The sequence below is a fragment of the Anopheles bellator genome, chromosome 2, assembly GCF_943735745.2.
Source record: "Anopheles bellator chromosome 2, idAnoBellAS_SP24_06.2, whole genome shotgun sequence".
In the NCBI taxonomy this organism is placed as follows: domain Eukaryota; kingdom Metazoa; phylum Arthropoda; class Insecta; order Diptera; family Culicidae; genus Anopheles; species Anopheles bellator.
Genome location: NC_071286.1, coordinates 8,915,424 through 8,938,149, shown reverse-complemented (window position 1 = coordinate 8,938,149; position 22,726 = coordinate 8,915,424). Strand labels below are relative to the sequence as shown.

Genomic DNA, 22,726 nt, shown 5'->3' with positions numbered 1-22,726 from the left:
GGTCCTGTGCCTTCGCCGCCATATAAAGTCGGTCGCCGGCGGCCATTTTCACACCCAGCAAGGGTTCGAACGTACAATTAACACTTCAGAACATCGTCTAATATCACTTACCAACGGGCGGGACCGTCAACTGTCACGGCCGACGGGCGCCTCCATTGGGCTGCACCGATCCCCGGCGGTCCCGTGTCACATTATGCACCGCACGTAATTGAATGCCGATCTCTCGGGTGGTGAGCATACAAAATGTGCACAAACTATCTCACATATCCTTCGTCGGGGCGACCGAAGCACGCGGCCGAAGAAAAGCCGAGGGGCAAATGGCAAGCCTTTTCGAGGCGCCCACCAGAGCCAAGCCAATTTCTCTTGGACTACCCAGCAGAACCGGGTAGAGGCACCGCCGCCGCCGTGGTCGTGTGTCAAGCGTCGTGTCACGTGTCACGAGCCTTGTCCCGAGCGCCGAGACACCCGAAGCAGGCCGATCGGTTGCCGATCGGGTTGGCGCGACCACGAGAGCGCGCGCGCGCCACTCCGACGGCTTGCGATCGATCGCGCCGACGACGACGTGGTCGGTATAAAAAGCAATGGCGGGCGTTTCGAGTCAACTAGTTTGTTTTGAAAGCAGAAGCAGCACGCCGCGCGGCAGCCGTCGTCACGTCGTCGGAGTCCTGTTTTTCACCCCTCGAAGCGCTAGACACCCAGTAGACGCCCCAGTGTGGAACCGCGTGACTGGGTTTTCCCTCAACAGTGCAGTGTGACCGAGACAGAGAGAGAGAGAGAGAGAGCAGACGAGAAAGTAGTGCCAATAAGTAGGGCGAGTGCATTCCAAGCAAGCAAATCATTGTTTTTCTCGTGGCTCCCCAACCAAGCACAGAGGGCCAAACGGACTGCTGCACCCCGTGCGGAGGGAAAAGTGAAAAAGTGAGTGACGACCCTCAGGCGGCCCCCTCCTAGATAGTGAGCGATCAGTTTTCGAATCGAAAAACTAAATCCTCATTAAGGAGCGAGCGAGCGAGCGCGTGGCTCAGAAAATCTAATTCGAAAACAACGGAACTCCTGCAAGGCTGTGTTAGTGTCAATGCAATCGTGTGCAGCGCGATCGTAATTTTGAACCGACGACGCCAGAAAGACATTCTCGGCCGATACTTCGTTTGCTAAGGACGGCGGCGAGCGATCGGAGCGGTATCAACGCCCGAACGATACGGCCCCGCTGCCCGACGGGAAAATCGACGATCACCGGGGAAAAAACCCCGCGTCCCAGGTACAGAGCAGGTAAGCTAGCGATCCATGCACCGCCCGCCCGGGGGGTTTTTTTTAACGGTTTTCCACCACTCCGACCACGATGTGTGCCGCTGCCGATGGCGACGTGATTGCCATTTGCAATCGATTCGATCGTTACGCTTCCGAAGGCCGGCCCGGCCACAAAGGGACACCTACGTCGCTAATGCATTTTCTATTGTTTACCGGGTGCCCCTATCCTTGGGATCTGTTGCATTGTGTTCCGTTCCGTTCCGTTCCGTTCTGGTCTAAGATGGAAAGCTAGCGCTACCTTCACGCGCAATCCACGCGCTAGGTCGTGCTAGCTTTGTTCCTTCGGTTGATGTTGGTGTGTTTGGCACTGAACACCATCATGAATGTCCTCAAACTGTTCAGCACCTCAAGTGCCGAAATCTGTTCTCGTCCAGGGAACCCACTCTAGCAAACGACGCCATAAAACGCGAAGTTCACCGAGAGAAGCGCTTGACGCACGGAGGCGTCATTTTTTCGCCACAGCCGCCGGGTCAATTAATTTATGCCCCATCTAGAACTTCAGCCGCACTCTTTCCCGACTTATTTTATTGAACCAGATTTATGGCGCCCTTCGGTTCGGTTGTTATCGTATAAATTATTCAGTGTTTAGCGCTCCTCGCCGCGCAGATGTAGCTGCGATAGCTGAGCCCGCCTTTGTTTTGCCCCACGATATAGGTTAGCTCGCGAGGTGGATGTTTCCAGCTCGTTAAGTCGTCACGTTTTACGCAAACAACTGCAGCCACCGGGTGCGGGCTTTTTTTCTCTAATGAAATAGAACTTTTCCTCCATCAATTACGTGGGCGAGCTAGCGCTTTTCTTATGCTCTCCTTGACGGGGCGGGAACACTCGACCGACACGGGGCGACACTCGAGGACATCACAAGGGTGCCGCACTAGGAGTGTCACCAGTGTGGCAACTTTGTTGTTGAAAAGATAATCACCATCATTATGAACGTTAGTGTAATGATGAATATTCGATTGAATTCGATCGCTTAATGAAACAATCTCGAAGGAGTGGTTTCATTTTATAGCAAAACAAAAACTAAACAGTAAATATGACATCAGACACATTCCACTAGCGGCAACAGGACTTTGTCCAGACGATCGGCCGGAGGCTTGGCAAACAAGTTGCAATTGTTGCCTTTTTTTGTTGACTTCAAGTGCGCACACCGGCGCTCTAGCGATCGCGATCGCGCAATCCTTTTTTTTGACAACAGACAACTTCATCGGTTCCCGGGCGTGGTACGAAATAGAAACAACAAAATCTCGCAAATCACTGTTCCATGAAGTGCCGCCATCGGCAGCAGGCAGCAGCCCCACAGTAGTGACCGGGGCGAGGACCAATTGCCATTCGAATCTGTGTTTGAACATTTGAATTTCAAAGCAAGCGTTAATTGTTTAATGATCAATTGCCGGTGCGGAGCGCGAGCGCCACCGCGTGGACCGGGCCGGGCGGGGGCCTTGGCATTGTGAGTGAAAAAAACACCACCGTGGCACGCGAACAAACGCGGCTCTACCATTTTGTTCTAGGCGGCACCAGCGGCAGTGGCTGTTTGCGCTCAAAAGCTCGCGATTCCGCGGCGTCAATGGCGGTGGTGCGCATTCTCACGCACGCACGCACGCACGCACGCACGCGGGCGAGTGCGGAACTGAATTGCGAAAATAACAACCGCCCCACGCGGAGGGCACGGCGAGTGGGCGCGTGCGCGTTCCATGCTCCGGTTTTTACCCTTTAAATGGCCAAGCGGAATCGGAATGCCAAACACGAACGGTAGTGGTGCGTCCGCTCGGCAAAGGTCCCTCCGAAAGGGTTTTTTTTGAATAGAAACCGTTTACTTCGCAAAACTGTAACTGGCGAGAACTTATTTAATGCCACCGATAATTAAACCCACATTCCGGTCGGAGTGAGGTATGCTGTAAAGTCCCGTGCTTAAACATCGACAATCCAGGCATCGAAATGTGATTCCGAAACCGATACCAACCGATTTTTGAACACCTTGTTAAAAGGGAGACGATTGACCTACGAACGAATCGATGTTGTAGAATGGCATTCGTTAACGATATTCGAATAAGAATATTCGATATTTGAGAAACTGAACGGAATGCCTGAATGTTTGAGCATCCATAAGCCTGATATTAGCTGATCATAAACTTTATAAGATCTCAAGGATTGTTAGTTGATATCTTTATAACAAACCACACGTTCTGGCTACGCCGGGAACAATACAACGTTCCCTGAACAGTATTATTAGCAATTGGAAAGGGAACACCACCACCTATTGGCAATAAAAAGATCCACATTCAGCAATCTGGTACAGAAAATAAAACAACAAATAAAGCCTGACAACAACAATAATACAACATCAACCGATATACCCGATGCATCGTCAACATGGTCCAAGAAAAGGCTATTCTGTAGTGGAGGAAATGCAGCATGTTTCTTAAGCTAATATTGTTAAGTTAGATAAAGTTAGCTATTGGTAGTACAAATTAATTCTTACTTAATTTTTTTACAACTACAAAACGGATGACTGTCTTAATGAAAATATTGCCCACCGTTAGCTACTACTTTCTGGCATTTTTCAGGTAATGAACGGGTTTCGTGTCGATGGAATACCTCGTCTTTAGGGGCGATCCAATCAGAGACCCACTTTTTTTTTTAAATAATAAGAAAGAGCAACATCTGCTGAATACAGCGGGGGGTTAACAGTTCCCATCCGACATTTTCGGGATAGGTTTTGACCGGATTTGTGATGCGAGGTCGAGCGTTGTCATTTCGAAAAATCAGCTCATCATGTCTTTTATCCCATTCTCGTCGTTTTATGGCCAAAGCTTTGCTTCAAATGCATTAATTGTTGTCGATAGAATTGTCCATCAATAATTTCATTAGATTCTGAAAGCTCATAGTGCACCAAACCTTTCGTATCCCACCATATGCACAGTACACCCTGGCGCCGATATAGGATCACAGAAAGTCGAAAATGTACTAAAAAATTTGGTCGATCGAATGGGCTACTGCGAAGCTAGCCGTGGTGAACATTTGATCGAAATTGCTTTTACATAAAAAGAATTTAGGAAAGAACCTTTCAAATAATAGTTTAAGCATCGAAAAATATGAAGCCGTTTTTTATAACCAATTGGAACAGAGAGAGCTTATTTCACCACCCTATATTAAGTATATTTAATTAATACGGTTCGGTTCATCCTACTAAAATAAAAAAAAACCGTCACACACGTTCGGCACAGTAGCAAACATCAACAACACAGTTGCAGTACAAAGTACTGACTGACTGGGTGGGATGAGCGGCACCCGATCCTATTGATCCTCTTTCGTCAGGATTGCCTGTTGGGATAGAAACTTGTGCCCCCTGGCTAACTGTAGCGCTCCGTTCTTGACACTCAATTCTATTGCGCGTTCCGTGTCCTTGCCGAACCAACCCCATTACCATTTGTTTCGCTTGGTGGGTGGTTGCTTCGTATCCTGGGCAGAGACACTGACCGACCGACCGCCCCGACTGACCGAGCCTGATCCTCGAGGACGCCCGGTACGCGCCCATCCGGTGTGCAGCTGATGCAACACCTCGCACCCGTTAAATCATGCCGGCCAGAAGAGGAAGAAGCGCGAAAAACACGGTGCGGTGCGGTGTGTGCGTAAAGAAGATTTAGCTGAGCCCCCCCAAGGCCCAAGCGCCTTACAAGCGCATTCCCCGCAAGCGTTCCTTTGTGCGCGCGCCACGCTCTGTTACGCTTCGATCGACATCGCGGTTCGGACGACGATCGGACACGCCAGCGGAACGCTGATGCCCGCGCTCCCCCGCCCTTAGGGTCAGTGTCTTGGCAGTAATGGCAATGCAACTTCATTCAACGCTCAGATCGCGGCGTGCGGGTGCGGGTGCGTTGGGCGTGCGGGGATTGAAAATGGAAAATCAAACAACCACTCATCGCTCGCGTGGCGTAAGGTTAGACAAGATGGCTCCCCGGCGCTGGGCGCTGGGTGCTGGGCAGCGGCAGATGGTATCGATTGTCCTCTACTCGAAAGATTGCTATCGGCGATCCGAGAGTTCTCCGGTGCCGGGCCGGCCCCGCAGCCATTATTCATCAATGAACGCGGAGAACGGAACGTCACTTCCGGGTAGTCGTCACGGTGGCGGCTGGGGCAAGCGGGGATCAATCGGGCTAATTGAATGTGGGGTCAGAATTGTGGGGTTGCCATCGGCCCTCCCCCACCGACTCGGGTGGGGCATCTCCGCGATTACGCGACGTTCTGCGTGTGTATGTGTTCCGGACGGGGCGTACTTAGCGCCAACGCAGCGCCACCGGGGCTTTCACTTGCACTTCTAACGCCATCGGGTGTGCATCTTCAAACTCGCTTGACGCTGACGCGCACTCGTTTCCGGTATCGGTGTAGTGGCCACCCGCCAGTGAGTGGGCCAGGGAGTGTCAGTGACAGCATCCTTATCACTTATCAGGTGAGTGTGGCATCCTTGTCGGCAGTGCGCGCCGCGACGCAACCCTCGGTCCATCGGTCAGTCACTGTCCAACCAACATACACCGACACTCGAACTTCCCTTGCTGGTGGTCGTGATGGACCAGCAACGGCCAGAGTGCATTGCGCCGTTGGCCGGCATCAATTTCACTTTATTCCAATCAAAAGTGCTCAACGAATAGATCGAAGTGGCACTCGCAACGTCAATTGAGAGACCGCGGGTCACAGAGACCGCGCGTCTTGCGCACCGCGCGTAATTGGCGCCCCTCGGGGCTGTGACGCACGCATTTTGTGACCGGCGTCGAAAAGGGCAGGCCGGACACAGGGCGACAACAGTGTTGACACCGGCGCACGATCGATCGCAGGATTAGTGCACGGAATGGCCCCGCAACTGGGCTATCCCTCGGTGCAGTGATCTCGGTTCGTGGCGAACTTCCCGAGGGTTGGAATTTCCCAGTGATTAATGTGTGAACGCCAGGCATTGTGGTGTACGCCCCCCACCCACAATGGGATCGATTGTGTTTGTTTGTCCGGATCAAGGAGCAACCGTTTCGATCGCGTGCTCGGTGGCCTGTGAGTGAGGCTGGCGATTCGGTGGGTTGGTAAACATAAATCATAAACTAGCGCAGCTGATCTACGTGGTGTTAAGCTAGCAGCTCATAGAACTCATAGAACGGTGATCGGTAGACTGGAAAATGAAGATCGTAATTTGTGACGGCCAATCATAAGCTTGAATAAACAACCGAAATTGGGTAATTTCAACCTGTCTGATGTGCCGTGCTCTAGACGTTTTTTTTATCAGAAACGATCACTCCAAGGTCGTCACAACAGACTCGAACCCTTTCCAAAAGATTCATTTAACTAAATAAATCGTAATTTTGTTTTTTTAGAGAATGCTTTATTTTTGAACGAGCGTATCCTTATTAGCATCAGTTTGAAGTTCAAACTGACGACGATTCTATTGGAAACCGATCAATCAGAGCCACGTAGATGGATGATCTACGGTCGAGCCTTTTTAAAAAATTCATTTTGTTGTACTCCATACAAAAATAGTATCTAAAAAATATATTTGTTTAACAAAGGTTTAAACCGCTTTAAGAGACCATCCTCAAAATGCTAGCCACAGTTGAATGTTAGTTTGGAAAAAAAGAAATTTCGGGTATTTTCGCTGTACATGGCTTTAGTGATCAATGTCTCCCAGAGCATCGATTATACAGTTTTAAGTTACAGCTTGTTACAAGGTTTTAACAACAGAAGTCAACAGGGAGAAAATTCAGCACATTTTACAGTTTTGTGGTGTTTATGGTGCCGATACTCTAACAGCTAGCTACGTGCCATTTTAGTTTCGTTGATCCGGTTCACTATTTTTTATGTTAAAGATGCACCTCGTATAGGGAGATCCGTCTTCGAAAATTTCGATAAAATAAGCGAAATCATCAAAGATGACGCTTAGACGCAAATAGGACCACCAGAAACATTTTAGATAAAGTTTAAAAATTCACACCAAAAACAATGTATTCCTTCACCAATTATTAAACAATATGAGTGTACCCTAAACACCATCCATCAGCAGTCAGAGATTGTGAGTGTGGAGCGCTTCTTCGAAAACTGTATCTCCTACCAACTTTCCAATTGAACCGTGAAATCGGTGTTGAAACAATGTTCGATCTGATGACCAAGCCACATTTGCCAAATAATAAATCAATGGCTTTGGTTCATTTTCGTTTTGCGGCAGCCCTTCGAATTGTTTGCACGCGTTGTGAAGGGCCGCCGTCGTCGTCGGTTGGCGCACGTGAAGGCGTGACTAGCTCGCAGTCCAGTGTGCAAACAAAGCGTGCAAATGGTCACACCACGCCAGTTGACCGAAATTACCCCACAGGTGGCCAAACATTAAACATCATTTGCATGCCGTCACCTTGCTCACCGCGAAAACCCTCACCCTGTCCCACACGCCCCACGAACGATGACGTCTCGGCTACTTTAGGGTTGCAAATGGTGCGATGGATGCTCGATCTGTCATGTCGATGTCGCGTCCGGAACAGCAAACAATCGGTCAGAGCCCAAGATTCATATCTAGTCCACTGCGCAAAGCAGTGCCGACAGTGCCAGTGACCTTCGCTAGCCCGAAGATAGCTGAGCGCTCCGTCCCTACCGATAAATCCTCCTGGTACCGATCTCAATAGGAGCTAATCAGGGCCGAAAAGAGTGAAAACTGACTTCATTACCCAACGACTCCGAGTCGTTGAGTGTCACTTCGGCTGCGCCAACCGCTCAGGTCGAATGCAGCCCGCGAGTGTCCTTGGCAGGCTGTGCCGTCAATTTTCGGTTATCCTTTTACGCCCTTTTTTTCACCATGTTCCGATCTTCACGCGCTTCCTGACAAGTGCTCCGACTGATTGATGGACAAGGGCTCCGACATAGAGCCGCGTGCTTCCGGTGAAAGGCACTACACGCGTGTGAGTATGTTAAACATGTCCCAACGTCCTCCAATCCATCAAGGACAATACCCTCCGCCGGCGTTACATTCCACAAATTAACGGAAAGTGGACTCCAGAATAAGCAACAGTTTTGAAAGCAGAACAAACACCAAAGACACCACAGAAAATCCCCCCACCGGGTGGCAACGAGTCACCGACGTCACGTAAATATCTGTCACCGGAAATGGAGTTCTTTCCCACCGCTCTGTGCTTCCCCGAGTTTTGCGGTCGCCAACGCCGTTACTCATCGGGGGATGTTTCATGGCGCACACGTGGATCCCGCATCTTCGTTTCGCGGGAAACGTCCGAAGGAACGCGTCACTAAGCGCACGTTTCCGGTGGTCCATTTCGTATGCAAAACCCCACGCTTGCGGCGTGCCGATTGCATCTATCAAGCGGCGCGACAATAAGAACCAGTTTCAAAGACGGGCGCCTCCAAACGATCAGCTGATTCGATCGGCTGGACAGGATCGGGCGCCGATAGATTGCCGCGATTAATCGATCCACTTACAGGCTGCCGATAGAATGGAGCAACTATTTCCTCATTGACTCGTTCAGTGCGGAAGGGTCCCACAGCTTAAGCTTTGTAGAACACTTTAGTATAGTTCCGTATGAAATGAGACTCTTTCCAAAACACGTGTTGTCCATGTCCAGCAAATACTATAAAGACCGGTCGATAAGTCTTCCGTTATTTCTGTATGAAACTGACGGCTTTACGTGTTTCACTGTGGCCAAACACGATTTTTTAAATGCATGGTCCATTTGCTCGAAGTTCGGTCTCTTAGTCCCTTACCCCGAATCGCGTTCACATCAGATCGTATTTATTGACAAGAGGATCATTGTTTGACAAAATGATCAATTTGTTGACAAAAGAAAACAAGGAAAATCTTTTGTCGCTCATCAAGATCATCTACGATGAGGGTCTTCATTCATTCCCTGCGGAATGCATCGTTAAGAACTAATTTTTGGATCCAACCTTCCTACATTCAATTCCAATGCGTTTTTCCAAAACGCGACACCACTTCGACATTAAGTTTACACGAGTGATATAATGCAAATATGCAAATGCTATGCAAATTAGGCATTTTTCCTCTTTCCTGACGTCCATCTGTGATGTGCAGTCAAACCACAATAAGTAGTGCAAGCGAATAAACCATTCCCAGAAGGTTTTCTGAGAAACAATCTTATAATTCTAACGCCGATCACACTTATCGAATGTGAGACCGATTATTAAAGCCAGATGAGCAGATTATTAAAGCCATCCATTTGAGAAGCAATTGCGGATTTATCGATTGAGGTAGTACACGTTGATAGTTGATCGTTCATTGCGGTCTTGGATAAGATCGGTCAGCTAATTCTCCAGCTCCCGATAACTGGTTTGGGCTGCAGTGGTTCTCTCGAAAGCAAGTGACAAAGTCCTGGCTGCTCACCTTAAACTTTTCCCGATAATAGCCACCCCAAGAGCAGCCTTTGCTAGCGCAAACTCAAACATGCCCCAGCAGTGGGTATCGCGGTGGCCAGGTGTTGCGGGCCACACGCCACAGCAAACGATGATGAGTGTTGAATAATTAATCGATGTATGGATTAATTTATGGCAAGCCGACGAATGCCTGGTTCTACATTTTTTTTTGTTACTTCACCAACTACCGGTAGGTCGGGACGGGGCGAAACCCGTTTTGCGTAGTTGAGCCCAGATGGCCAAACTCGCACTGGAAGCAGCGCGAGCGTTGGTTTAGCCAAATCAAACACACTCAATGAAGATGTTTGCTGCAAATTGCTTCCTATTGCTGTGGGGAGCGTCATCGTTGTTGTAGCACTTGGCACCTCGCAATTAAATCATTAACCCGGGGCGGGTGCTCGTCGAAAGGTGGCCAACGGCAATTATCCCGCGGTGATTAGAAGTCGGGCGCTGTGCAACACGTCACGCAAGCGCTCTAGGGGATACGCATCGCGGAGTCGCGGGTGTGAAAAGAACAATCCCAACCAACACCTTGCTGCTGGGGACCGGTGTCCGGGCATCCGTCGATTTCCGTGGACCTTGAGGGGTAGAGCCTTGGTAGTTGGGATTGGGAACCAGGTTGAATGACCCGGGCATCGGGCGCAACCGCAAAGCGGCCCTGGTCGTAAAATGCCCCAGTTAAGTGAATGCCAAACAAATGAGATGTCCTTTCGATCGACGGTGGGATTCGATGTTGTTTCGACGTGCTACGGCCTACGGAGCTGCCCTGATTTCGGAAACCACAACGATACCCTTCGAACACCGTAGCGCTCTGAAGGGTGTAAAGGAGGGCCCTGTGCGAAGCATCCATCCATCAAGAATTAGATTAATCGGCACCCCGACCGTCGCCAAGCCGATTGTTGTTGGTCGATCGAACGCAGGCTACTCAACCAGCTGCCACGCTTCGTTTCCCTGTTTCTGACGCCTGTGCCTGACCCCCACCGTAAACTTCTTCGTGCACTCTGCGCGCGCGCGCGCCCCAAAGCACGGCCGAACACCATTCGCGCGGACCGGATTTGCGCAAGGACACGCGCTTAACGCGGGCGCGCGCGCGCACTCGCGCGCGCTGGTCGCGTGCCACGGAGGCGTGTGATTATGATTTGGATATGCTTTACTTCTCCCGTCTTGTGGTCCGCCCGATCGATCGCCCGTCAATCCGATTTCTACCACCTCCACCAGGGGCTGACCGAAGCTAACAGAAACTCTAATCGCCAACGCCAATTGGAGGCCTCACACCGGAGGGGGGGGGGGGGGGAGCCCTTCAGGGCTGGACAGCCCGGGTCATTGAATGGCCGGATTGAATTATTCATCGATCATAACACCGTAATTGATTCGCTTCGGCTTGAATTGATCAAACGACTTCAACGCCCGCCAAGCAACGAACCTCGAGTTGAGTGTCTGAGTTTTTTGTCTTCGCGCACACGGTTCTTGCAACATGGCGCGTGTGTGAGGCTGCGTGTCGCAATGCGCATTTGACGAGCCTTTTTGGCCGGCCACCGAGCAGTACCGCGATGGTCAAGTGCCCGAGTGCCGCTTCGAACCGGTCCCGCCGTTAATGATTCACCGAGCGGCTTTGCATGCGCCGTCAAAGTGTCCCAAGTCCTCGGCACGGCACGGCACTTTGCGGATTCTTCGTCACACACGCGTCGGATCGCACTTGATCTACATCTGCAATGGGCCCGCAATTGGGCACCGTGTATTTGCGTGTGGTTGCACACAATAAGAGGGAGCAAAAAAAGCGGGCGAAGGATAACGGCGGCTTGAGCCTTGATTCGTCCAGCGATTACTAAAAAAAAAAAACGGTTCGCTGATAAATAGCCAACTCAAACCACAAATACGGGTCGTAAATCAAAGTACGTACGCCACGGGGTTTCTGAGCACGGAACGGAGCCGACCGTCCGAAACGAGGCTCACCGGGTCGCACTTACTGCGACCGGCGGCAGTAATTTTCCAATAAAATTAATATGAGTAAATTACGAATTTCAATCACAGCCTCCGCCATCTGCAGCCAAAACGAGCACGGGGCTAATTGAATTACCAAACCAAGTGGTTTCCCGCTGGTCAATATTGACTGAATAAATGCCAACCGGCGGTCCGGGACCTTGACCACCGAGCCTCTTTCCGGCCCCGAGCTGCTCTGATCTCCCCCCACAGGGATTGTTTCATCGAAATGGCCCACTTTTGAGCCGGCGGGAGCTCCTCGCATCACACTAATCATATGATTATTAATTAAAATTTCCTGCCTCCTCCCGCTGCGGGACGAATGAAACAAAATAAGAATATGCGGGGCCACGTCGGGCGGGCAGCAACGCCAGCCAGCCAGCCAGCCTCCCAGATGGGCTGCACTTCAATTGCATGATGAGCTCGCATTATTTACGCAATTTGCTCACGGATCATAAGTGCCGGGCGGGGGGTTAAAAATAATGGTACAGGTCAAACCCGATAGATGGGCTCTCTGGAAATGAAGATGCGATCGGGCGGTCGATAGTAAACACCGGTAGTTACGATCAAATAGGTTCCGCAATCGACCTTTCCATCAATCGGTTCGACACACACGTCGCGGTGTAATTGTTGACGAGCCGCCAGAGAAGAGGGCATTAAAATGGGGAGGGTTCTTGTTTGCGATCCTCCAGCGGTCCTCTCCGATCACGATCACGCTAGATCCACATCAGTGGCTCGGTTCGAGTCACGTAATCCCGATCCCGGTCGGTTTGGCACTCGGGAAGCATCCGACCAACGGTCGAGTTCAAGTTCACACCAACCGAAGGACACAGAGAGGCTTCAGGGTCCGGTGTTCCAAGGTACCCGTTCACGGTACACGGCTGTTGGACGGTGGAGTTAAAATTAAACTTGATCGTAAAAACCAGATCGCAGCCGGAAAATAAGGTTCAAAAAAATGTCAGCGATGCCGGTGAGTGGCCAGCGTGGCAGGAACCGCCGTACCGGACCGGTTCCGGAAATACTATTCAGGATCTCGTAGCTCGCTAGTCTCGGCGACCAAACACGACCAAACTCCTGTCCGCCCACGGAACCGGTCCGGAGGTTCTCCGCTTGGATTGAGTGACACCGGGTAGATTGAGTTGTGAGGTGGATATGAGTTTATCTCCGCTTTGATCTGCACACCGGACCCACAAAAAACACTAGAAGGTCCTGTGTCTCTGTTGTGAAAGGTACGGCCCGATCGCCCGTAAAATCGCAATGGTCGATGGACCCTAAATTGGGGAAGTAATTTTCGGGTCAGCTGGGTTGCTTCTTTTCCTCCATCACGCGACCCGACCCTGTCCGGCTCAAGGCGAGCAAGGAGAACGGAAACTGGCCCAAGACGCGACCCACATTTTTTTTCGGGGGTACGAAGAAGCAATTAAACATCGTTCCACACTCGTCGCGTGACAGAAGGTCACCGCGATGCAGTCCTTCCCCGTGCGGAAAGGATACCAGGCATCCGGACAGTGACGCGATCACGACCTGGGGAGCCTCCAGTTATTTATAGTCCGTGGCTGACCGACGTGGCGAGTGACACGCTTCCTAGTACGCCAGGGCAACGACGACGACGACGCAAGGTCCCGCCACTTGCAGCACAAGGCGCCGGGTATTACGATCAGTACCGGACCGGGTGGCGATTGTTTCACAGCTCTTTTTGGTGCTCCAATTTTCTCACTCTCCACTGTGTCTTTTTTCACGGAACGCCCAACGATCTCGCGCGGACCTTCGCGACCTTGACAGACCTTGCGCTTGAGATGGCCACTCCGCGCTACCATTCAAGTTCGCGGGCTCGATGCTGGCTCTCTCTCTCTCTCTCTGTGTTCCACGTATTGACGGATGCATGTCCCTGTTGAGGCAACCCGAAAACAGATGTAGAGACTTCGTCATCATCATCATCATTGTCATCGCCGGTCGCAAGACGGATGGGGTCGCCAAATTAAATGACTGAAAAATGCATTCACAAATCAAAACATTCGAACGAGCGGAGAAAAAAAAACAATCTCCACCAAAAACAACTGGTTCGCGCGTGGCGAACCGCGAACCTTGAGACGGTGGACCGTCTTAAGCGCTGCCGGCGACGGCACTTCAAAACGGACCGGACCGAAAATGTGTATCACTTTGTCCGGCAGCCTCGCAAAATTAATGCGCTTGTTATGGGGGGTAGCTCTTTCGACCCCCGGTGCGTGAACCACCCTCTCTCTCTCTCTCTCTCTCGGATTTTAATTAGGCCGGAGGCCGGGGGTTAAACGTATCGCGCCTTCGAATGACTTTAATCCCACCGTAATGCGTAAGGTGAAACCAGCTCACGCGCTAATCGCGCGGTCCATAATTATGCACTTTGTTATAATGATCGCGCCGTGCGCGCGTGTGTTCGCTTCCCATTTCCGTTTCAGCCGACCGGAAGCAGAAGAAAGGGAGCGAGCGCCGGACCAGACCACGACATAAGGCCAAGCAGACTCGATGGGATCCTTACCGCAGCTTGCCGTCGTCAAGGGACAGTTGCGGCCCCAGCTGGTGCCGACCTTGCTGCACCGCACGTTCGAGGCGAACGTGGACAGATTCTGCGGCACCGAAACGGCCCTCGTCTTCAACGGTAAGCACGACCGAGGGGCGACCCCACAAAGCGCATGGTCACGGATTTTCACGCCGCTTTCCATTGTGTTGTACCACATGACCCCGTCGTCACCGACCGATCGTCTTCGAGTGTGAAGCGTGAAGTGTCACGCCGGGGCCGGGCTGCCTGCCCTGAAGCGTGGCGTGGCCGCAACTTTTCCTCCGGTTTGCGCCAGTTCTGAACGTTTGGGGCCAATGTCGACGGTGAACAATTAGATTTTCCGCAGATTATTTGCGCGGTTCACCCAGTAGGCTGACCCACCAGCAGACGCCGCGGACCGTTTACGGAGCAGCAATGCCGGCCCGGGGTGGCTTATGCCGCTTTCCGTGGCCCCGATGTTTTGGCCCCGAGCATTTCCACGCTTGCTCTCGCCCGGTGGTCTTGGATGGTTTCTCGTTGCTTTTGAAGGTGTCAGCTGGTGAAACATGTGGCCAGTCTTCAGATTGAGAGAACTGAAGCAAGAGGACCTCGGTGGATGGAACAGAATCCTCGACAGTTCTTTTGTGATTGCTTCACTCAGTGTTGAAGAATTGAGCGTACGCCAAACGTGGATACCAGGCAAAGAGAACTAAGTTCTAGAGCTCAATCTATTGCTGTCACGCGACCTTAAGCAAAAACTCTCTAACAGCACATTGGAACCCAGGTTTAAAGCGCAGAGTGACTGTTAATTAAGATTGGATCATTTATCAACACACGAATCCAAAATGGAACGTTGAATTGTTATGACCGAAACCAATCCCACAGCCCAAACTAATTTTGAAGGTCAGCAAGATATTTCTTCGTTGTTAGTGGGATCGAAGTGCCATTATCTACTCAGAGCTCCTTTCTGAGGTACGGGCAATGGAAAAAAAAATTCAGTTGGACAACGCCAGGACACGAGCACAGTTGAAAGTAACTTACCAGACGACCAGCGAACTTTTCTGCCAATAGGACATGCTTTTTAAACTGAAACTAATACTTAAATTGATACTTGCCTATGCCTTCTACGATTATTTGGCCAAAGTTTCCCCTCGGTGATTTGCCAACGTGCTTCCTGCGCCTAACAACAACCATCGAAAGGATACACAGTACGGCGTCCAGAGATTGCTTCGATTTAATATGCCAAAAAAGTATGAAACGAAAACAATCATTGTCAGCGAAAAACGTTATGTTTCAGCAACACCCATACCGAAGGCTGTCTTTGTTGTTCAGCCATTTGTTTTGATCACTTCAACAACGGAACACTCGAAAAAACTTCAAATATACAGCACGTAGTATCGTCGCCCAAAAGACCCAAGCCGTTCTCCACATTCGGCCGCGATTTTCTAAGCCCTCTTCGGGTGGGCAATTGCACCACTCAACGATGGCAAGCGATTGTACCGAGAGGTCCGGCGAGAACACCCCTTAAGCCTGGCCTTGAAGAACCAGCACGCATAAACCGCTGCCAAGCGGCTTCTGCGGGGCTCTGTGGCGGACTGCGGTGATGGTGGAGGCTAATGAAAAACGCACACGCGCGGCATGATCAGCATGCTTCCAAATCCAGTGCAGAGAGCGGACCAGCCTCTCGGACCCCGGGGTAATTTCACGTTTAATACGTTTTCCTTTCACCACCATCATTAGGCGTTAGGCCCGACCCGGGCCGAGTTGGCCGGGGCCTAGCAGTGACCTGGTGCGCTTGGCAAGAACGAAGCCGGTGCTCGTTAGGGACGGCCCGTAGGATACCCACCGTTACCATTTTTTTTACGGCAAGAAGCAGAGCGAGGTGTCCGTCGTCGTCGGTCTGCGAAACCTGTGGACCGTAGCTTCTAGTTCAGGGTCAAGAAAAGTGAACCACCCGCCCGGCTGCGGTTGACCGAGAGAGCCGAGACGGCAAAGGCAAACCGTAGACCGCAGCGCCACCAGACCTTGCCGGTCCGTGCCGGGCAGGAGGAAAACGCTAGCTAGCTTTTCCTTCAAGCCGCGCGCCACCCCGAGGCATGATGGCCATGACGCGGGCCGTGGTGGTGGGGCTGTCTTCACTGGGTCCGGGGTGTCTCTCGCTCGCTCTCATTGATGGCTGGGTTTGTTTGAAGCCGTTGAAGCCGTTTCCACTTGGAAGACCCAAAAACGAGCCAGCCAGTGAGCCTTCACCGGCTCGAAGATCTTCGGCTGAGGTTGCCCAATATCTGATTCAACACCTGCACGCTGACGCTGTGGCATTTGGCGGGGACCCACAAAACATGGGTGGCATGTTCTCGAGTGCAATTGCAGGTGCTGCCACCATATCCGACCACCGTTTGTGGGGCCGGTTCCGTTGCACAACCCCTGTGGCACTTTGTGCACTGGTCAAGTTTTGCGCAATTCTTCGGTCCGGTCTGCACGAGGTGCGCCTAGCTCCTCGCGTTGACCGTTAGCTGGTAGATGGCTGTGTGGCAAAACAAGAACACACTACCAGATGCAGCGATTAAAAAGCGAAAAAAGGCCAATAATCGCTCGGCCATGTAAGAAAACCCATCCGAATTACGTTCGACAGCAGCGCGAATGGGGACAGCTCCAGTGATCACACTCCACGGTGTCTAACGTCTTTCGCCCCTGCAGACGATGAGCGCGGTGAGTCGCGGATCAGCTACAATGTGCTCAACTCGACCGCCAACCGGCTGGCGGCGGCTACGTTGCAGCGCGTCAAGGATCACTTCCGGTCGCCACCGAACGGGGACGGTGACAGCATCGTGGCCGTGTGCATGCACCCCACGGACCGGCTGGTGACGATGCTGCTGGCCATCTGGAAGGCGGGCGGTGCGTACCTTCCGATCGACCCCACCTTCCCGGCGAACCGCATCCAGCACATCCTGGCCGAAGCCCGGCCGGTGCTGGTGGTGTACGACGATGACTACGACAACGCGGCCATCTTCGGCCGGACGCCGGCCATCAGCTACGCCGAGCTGCGGAAGCGTGCCAGCGACATGAGCAACGCCAACGTCCGGCCGGAAGCGATGCTGGGGGCTGGCGCCAACCAGTTGGCCCTCGTCCTGTACACGTCCGGTAGCACCGGAGTTCCGAAAGGTAAGCCGTCTTCAATGCTATGCCGTTCCGGCCTAATGCTTCGTGTTCCTGTAGGAGTGCGCCTGAACCACGGTACCATCCTGAACCGGCTCGAGTGGCAGTGGGATCGCTTCCCGTACTCGCCGACCGAGCGGCTCGGCGTGTTCAAGACGGCCCTCACGTTCGTCGACTCGGTCACCGAGATCTGGGGTCCGCTGCTCAACGGGATGGCCATCGTGGTCGTGCCGAAGACGGTGACCAACAACCCGGAGAAGCTGGTCGATCTGCTGGAGCGGTACGCCATCGAGCGGTTGGTGCTGGTGCCGACTCTGCTCCGCTCGCTGCTGCTCTACCTGCCCCTGCAGCATCGGGCCGGCTCCGAGGAGAAGCTACTTTACCAGCTGCGCATCTGGGTGTGCTCGGGGGAGCCACTGCAGATTTCGTTGGCCCGCGAGTTCTTCGATTACTTCGAGGAGGGCGTTCACCAGCTGTGCAACTTCTACGGGTCCACCGAGGTGATGGGAGACGTAACCTACTTCGTATGCGAGTCGAAGGACCAACTGGAGCACTATGATCGCGTACCGATCGGTTACCCGCTCGACAACACGGCCATCTACGTGCTCAACAAGCACCTGACGCCGGTGCAGGTGGAGGAGATCGGTGAGCTGTACGTGTCGGGACTGAACCTGGCCGAGGGCTACGTAAACGGGCGCGATCCGGATCGCTTCATCGACAATCCGCTTGCGGTGAACCCGGTCTTCGATCGGCTCTACAAAACCGGTGACTACGCCACCGTCCGCAAGGGCTGCGTGTACTACGAGGGACGCACGGACTCGCAGATCAAGATCCGGGGCCACCGGGTGGACCTATCCGAGGTGGAAGCCAATCTGCTTGGGTTGCCCGGAGTCGACAAGGGTATCGTGCTGTGTTACCACGCGGGCGAGATCGACCAGGCGCTGGTGGGCTTTATCACGCTCGAGCCCGGCTGTCACTACCGCACGGGGCTGCAGGTGGAATCGGCGCTCGGTGACAAGCTGGCCCACTACATGATACCGCAGGTCGTCCTGCTCGACACCATTCCGCTGCTGGTCAACGGCAAGATCGATCGCCAGGCGCTGCTGAAGATGTACGAAAGCACCAACAACAACGGTAAGTGAGAGGCGGGACTGTCAAGATTGGGGCGGCCGATCACTCTCGGCAAATCCTTTTTCACCACCACAGACGATACCCAGCTGGAGATCGAGTACGACTACACGGGCGTGCCGCTGAACCGTATGCCCACTGCGAAGGATCTCTTCGAGACGGTCGGCCAGGTGATTGGACGCTCGGCGCGGGACAAAGTTTCTCTCGCCAGCAACTTCTACGAGCTCGGCGGCAATTCGCTCAACTCGATCATCACCGTGACGCAGCTGTGCAGCAAGGGCTACCCGCTCAGCATCACGACGTTCATCGGGGCCAAGAACCTGGGCGAGGTGCTGGACAAGATCTGCGCCGACCAGCTAGAGCTGCAGACCTTCCGCGAGAAACACCTCGGTACGGCGCCCGTCGTGAAGGTGCCCAGCTTCGATTACACGATGCGCCTGACGGCGTACCCGCTGGCGATGGATCACAAGGACGACACGATCGAGTAAGTGTGCCGAGTTCGCCGAGGGACCCTCAGGTCTTCTAACGATCCCCGTCTTCTGTGGTTCCGCAGCATCATCACGTCGAGCTTCTTCGAAAAGGCCGACCTGGAGCAGTGGCTGAAACCGCAGATCTTCGAAACCGACTACCGCGACATTCTGGAAGACATCTGGCCCGTGCTGATCGAGAAGGGGCTGAGTTTCATCGTCAAGGACCACACGGGCCGCTCGGTTGGCGTTTCGCTCAACTTTGATGCGCGCGACGAACCGGAGGTGACCGTCACCAGCAAGTTGCTGATCGTGTTCGAATTCCTCGAGTTCGTCGAGGGACCCATACGGTAGGTTGACCGCCCTGTTACCCGATAGCCAGCCTCCGTTAAACGCTTCCCCGTTTTCTTCGCAGCGACACGAAGCTACCCACGGGCACGAATCAGATCCTGCACTCCTTCATGATGGGCACGTGTGCGGAGCTGTCGGCGCAGGAAAACATCGAAGCGATGCACTTCATGGAGAGCGAGGTGCTGGAGCTGGCGCACCGACGGCACTTTGCCGGTATCTTCACCACCAACACCAACCCCCTGACGCAGCAGCTCGGCTCGAACGTGTACCAGTACGAAACGATGCTGGACTTCCAGGTGAACCAGTTCGTGTACAGCGCGGATGGCTCGAGACCGTTTGCCGCGGCCCCGGCCAGCCAGCGGGCGGTGGTACACTGGAAGGACATTCGCACGTAAATGCCCACCCGACTGTGTAGGCGCTAGTGCGCTGCCCTAAACGGGCTTGGTGAACGTTTAAATTATTTTTTATTTATAAACCCTACGATGGCCTCTCACAGCCGTTCAGTTCGTTCCCACCTCCTTCGACCTTTTAACCCCACCAAACGGAGAGAACGGCACGGAGAAATGCGGATGCTCCGGTATGCTCCGTGAATGCGGCCCGCACCTCCCGCAGCCTGTGACTCCTCTGCACAACGTCGCATATCTCGTCTTTTAGTAGGTTAACTTCGGTACGGGGCTTCCAAGTTTCTGTCTTTACTTGTCTTTTGCTAAAGATCGTGATCAAATAGCGTTAAGCAAACAGTATTGTATTAGTTACGGTTCCCAGCGGCACCCGCGAGAGGGCGGCAACGCAACGTCTTGTGTGCTGTGGAAGTGTTCCTCTCGCACAGGGACAAGTTCCAACAATTGGCACACGTTTGGCAGGTGCAGAACGAAACGCGCGCGTTGGTACAATGATGCTATGTATTATTTTAAATATAAGGCGATAAATACAGTAATACATCGTAGATATTGATGAAATGCGAGTCTTGCTTTGTAGTAGCTACCGAAAGAAGCACAGCAGACGGTGATGGCAGAACCGAAATATACCACCATTGGGAAAGCCCTAACGGTTCTTATAGCCGCGCATCCGGCATCCCGTGGATCAACACATTATCACGCATACACTTTTAATATGTATATAGATATATACATATACATATATTGTATCGATTTCGTATCGTCAGAAGCCTGCAGCATTACACATTTACTATCATTGCATGTTTTTTCCATGTGCCTAGCTTCTTCCTGAGGCATCGGCAGCTTTCCTGTTGCTCCCTGCCCCCTGCACCGGCCAACAATGGCGCATCTACCCAGACTGTACACATTTAACTAGTTCACATTTAATCGCGCCGTGCCGATGCTGCTCCACCCATTTTACTAGAGGTCTGCCTTCTGTCTTCTAAGCTCCTACCTGGTTCCATCCTACCAACGAAAGGGGTTTCAATCCATTTAGACGTCCCTATTGTTGCGGGTTCGCAGTTTTGTTCCAAGTAAGCAACGCACTTCTGAAGCAAGTATATGTTTGATGTTTATTACCCATCCAACGGAATCAACTTCACACGGAACTCAAATGCAACATCGTCACTGATCAAATAAATTCCGATAGTAAAAGAAAGGACTATCTCGTTAGTTTATGACATTTGTCTAACGCGTACGTTCGTATATGTTTCGAACTTTCCCACTGCTATAGCCTTGATGGTGATGAAACTACTGAACTGAAGACAAGTTTTTAAGAAAGAAGTAAATCGTGAACATAATAAATACGGCCCAGTCCGTTCCTCTAAGATTGAAAAAATCGCGAACGGACGTCAACACATTGCACCAGACCGCGTATGAAAGAAAGAAAGAGAAGGAAAAGATACTCCCGAAAATTCATCTGCCGTTTTCTTCTAAGACCATACTACAAACTAACTTTGACTAAGATGGGTGATAAACTGCGATCTTAGGTTAAGAAATCCGAGCCCCAGGAAGCTGAACGACGGAACACAAATTAACCTCTACACAAAATACCACGATTCTTAGAATCCTTCCGCCAAACTGTTACCCTGCAAACAAAGGCGCTAACGAAACCGGCTACGACTAGCATTTGCCGCCGTGTGTGCCTACCCGAATCTACGCATTAACAACAGTCTCTAAGCAGAGCGCATCATCCACCACCACCACACACTGTCACATTCGCGGTCACGGTGTGGTTACAGCTTCCGATGTGTCCCTATTTGGCTAAGAGATATTTATCCACTTGATTTTTTCAGGTTTTGCCTATTTTTCGGTTTTCTTTTCCATTTTTTGGCGCATTTTACAACAAACATTAAATAACTACCGAGTTCTGCTGACCAGGGGTAGGCGCGGCCGAAGCCGCTCCGCTAGCCGCCAACGCGTCACCGCCTTCGGTGAGCTGCTGGCCCGGCTCGACTTCGCGATACTTTCGGAATGTTTTCCACTGACCCGTGTTGTAGTCGAGCGTGATGAGCGATTCCACCAGCATCATCGCTGTTCGGTCGTCAGATTGGTGTACTTTTTCCTACGAAAAGTAAAATAACATAATCAAATTAGGCCGTTGTTATGTTCACGCTTACTTTGAGAACCAAAATTTTACTCACAATGCTTTCGTTCAGCTTGATGGTGACTATATTTTCCGGATTCGGTCGTGGATTGTCCCGGTAGCCGGCCATGAATCCGATTATGATCGCCTTCTCTAGGCGAGATACGCAATTCGCCCGCTTGAACATATCATGTGCTTCCATGTAATACTTGCTCTGTGTGTCAAAAGAAATGGATAGTGTACCATATTATTCAACGGAAGGAAATCATCTGAAAATTCATCTAGTGCCATATCTTCAAGCTACTTGTTAATTAGAGATACTGAAAACCGCACGTTACCAACGGTTGGTATTTTGAAGAGTGAAGTGAAGTGTGCGAATTATCGCAGTAACCATTGATAGCAAGCGAGCATACACAAAAAGAAACATCCGAAAGAATGAAAACAATTTAAAAGATGAACGAAATGTTAGAGGATGCCTCGCAGAGGATGCGTTGAAGAGAAAATGAACACGAGGGAGACAGTTCTAGAGTAAAATTCAATATCGATCCCCTGAAGCGGCAAGAGATAGCAGTCATGAGTTATGTGCGTGCCTAGTATGAGAACAAAATAGCTAATCTCTTGGTAGAGAAGGCGGCCCTCAAAAAGGACAAATCACCATTGACAGAAGCCGCTACACAGTGCGTAAAGCGAACCCGATTCCGGCCAGCCAGAAGCGGTGCTCCTCGAGCGATACCAGAGTGCGGCATCCAACGTGACGAACGTCGAAAACCAACGTGAATAACACCCTTGTTTCAGGGTAAAGGATTCAACTTTTTGCTTTGTTGAAAAAAATGTTTAGTTTCGCTAGCCGCTATAGATATTACTTCCTCCCTTACCGAAATGGAGAGGCCTTTCCTAG

The 22,726-nt window shown here is 51.8% G+C and overlaps 2 protein-coding genes across 2 annotated transcripts in view; one reads left to right on the top strand and one right to left on the bottom strand.

Moving 5' to 3' along the window:
* The first annotated feature begins 1,105 nt into the window (after nucleotides 1-1,105).
* Nucleotides 1,106-20,253, top strand: LOC131211741 (beta-alanyl-bioamine nonribosomal peptide synthetase ebony). Its single transcript, XM_058205334.1, has 7 exons — nucleotides 1,106-1,269; nucleotides 14,124-14,323; nucleotides 16,901-17,365; nucleotides 17,420-18,493; nucleotides 18,566-18,971; nucleotides 19,041-19,304; nucleotides 19,370-20,253. The coding sequence occupies exons 2-7, from the start codon at nucleotides 14,191-14,193 to the stop codon at nucleotides 19,698-19,700; spliced, it is 2,673 nt and encodes an 890-aa protein (XP_058061317.1). The 5' UTR covers nucleotides 1,106-1,269; nucleotides 14,124-14,190; the 3' UTR covers nucleotides 19,701-20,253.
* Nucleotides 20,254-20,457: 204 nt separating this feature from the next.
* The window catches only part of LOC131211740 (negative elongation factor A), a 6,633-nt gene continuing 4,364 nt past the window's right edge, over nucleotides 20,458-22,726 (bottom strand). Inside the window, exons 3-4 of the mRNA XM_058205333.1 lie at nucleotides 21,887-22,042; nucleotides 20,458-21,807 (exon numbers count right to left, since the gene is read on the bottom strand). Coding sequence (XP_058061316.1) covers nucleotides 21,595-21,807; nucleotides 21,887-22,042 — 369 coding nt within the window. The 3' untranslated portion in view covers nucleotides 20,458-21,594. The remainder of the gene's footprint in view (nucleotides 21,808-21,886; nucleotides 22,043-22,726) is intronic.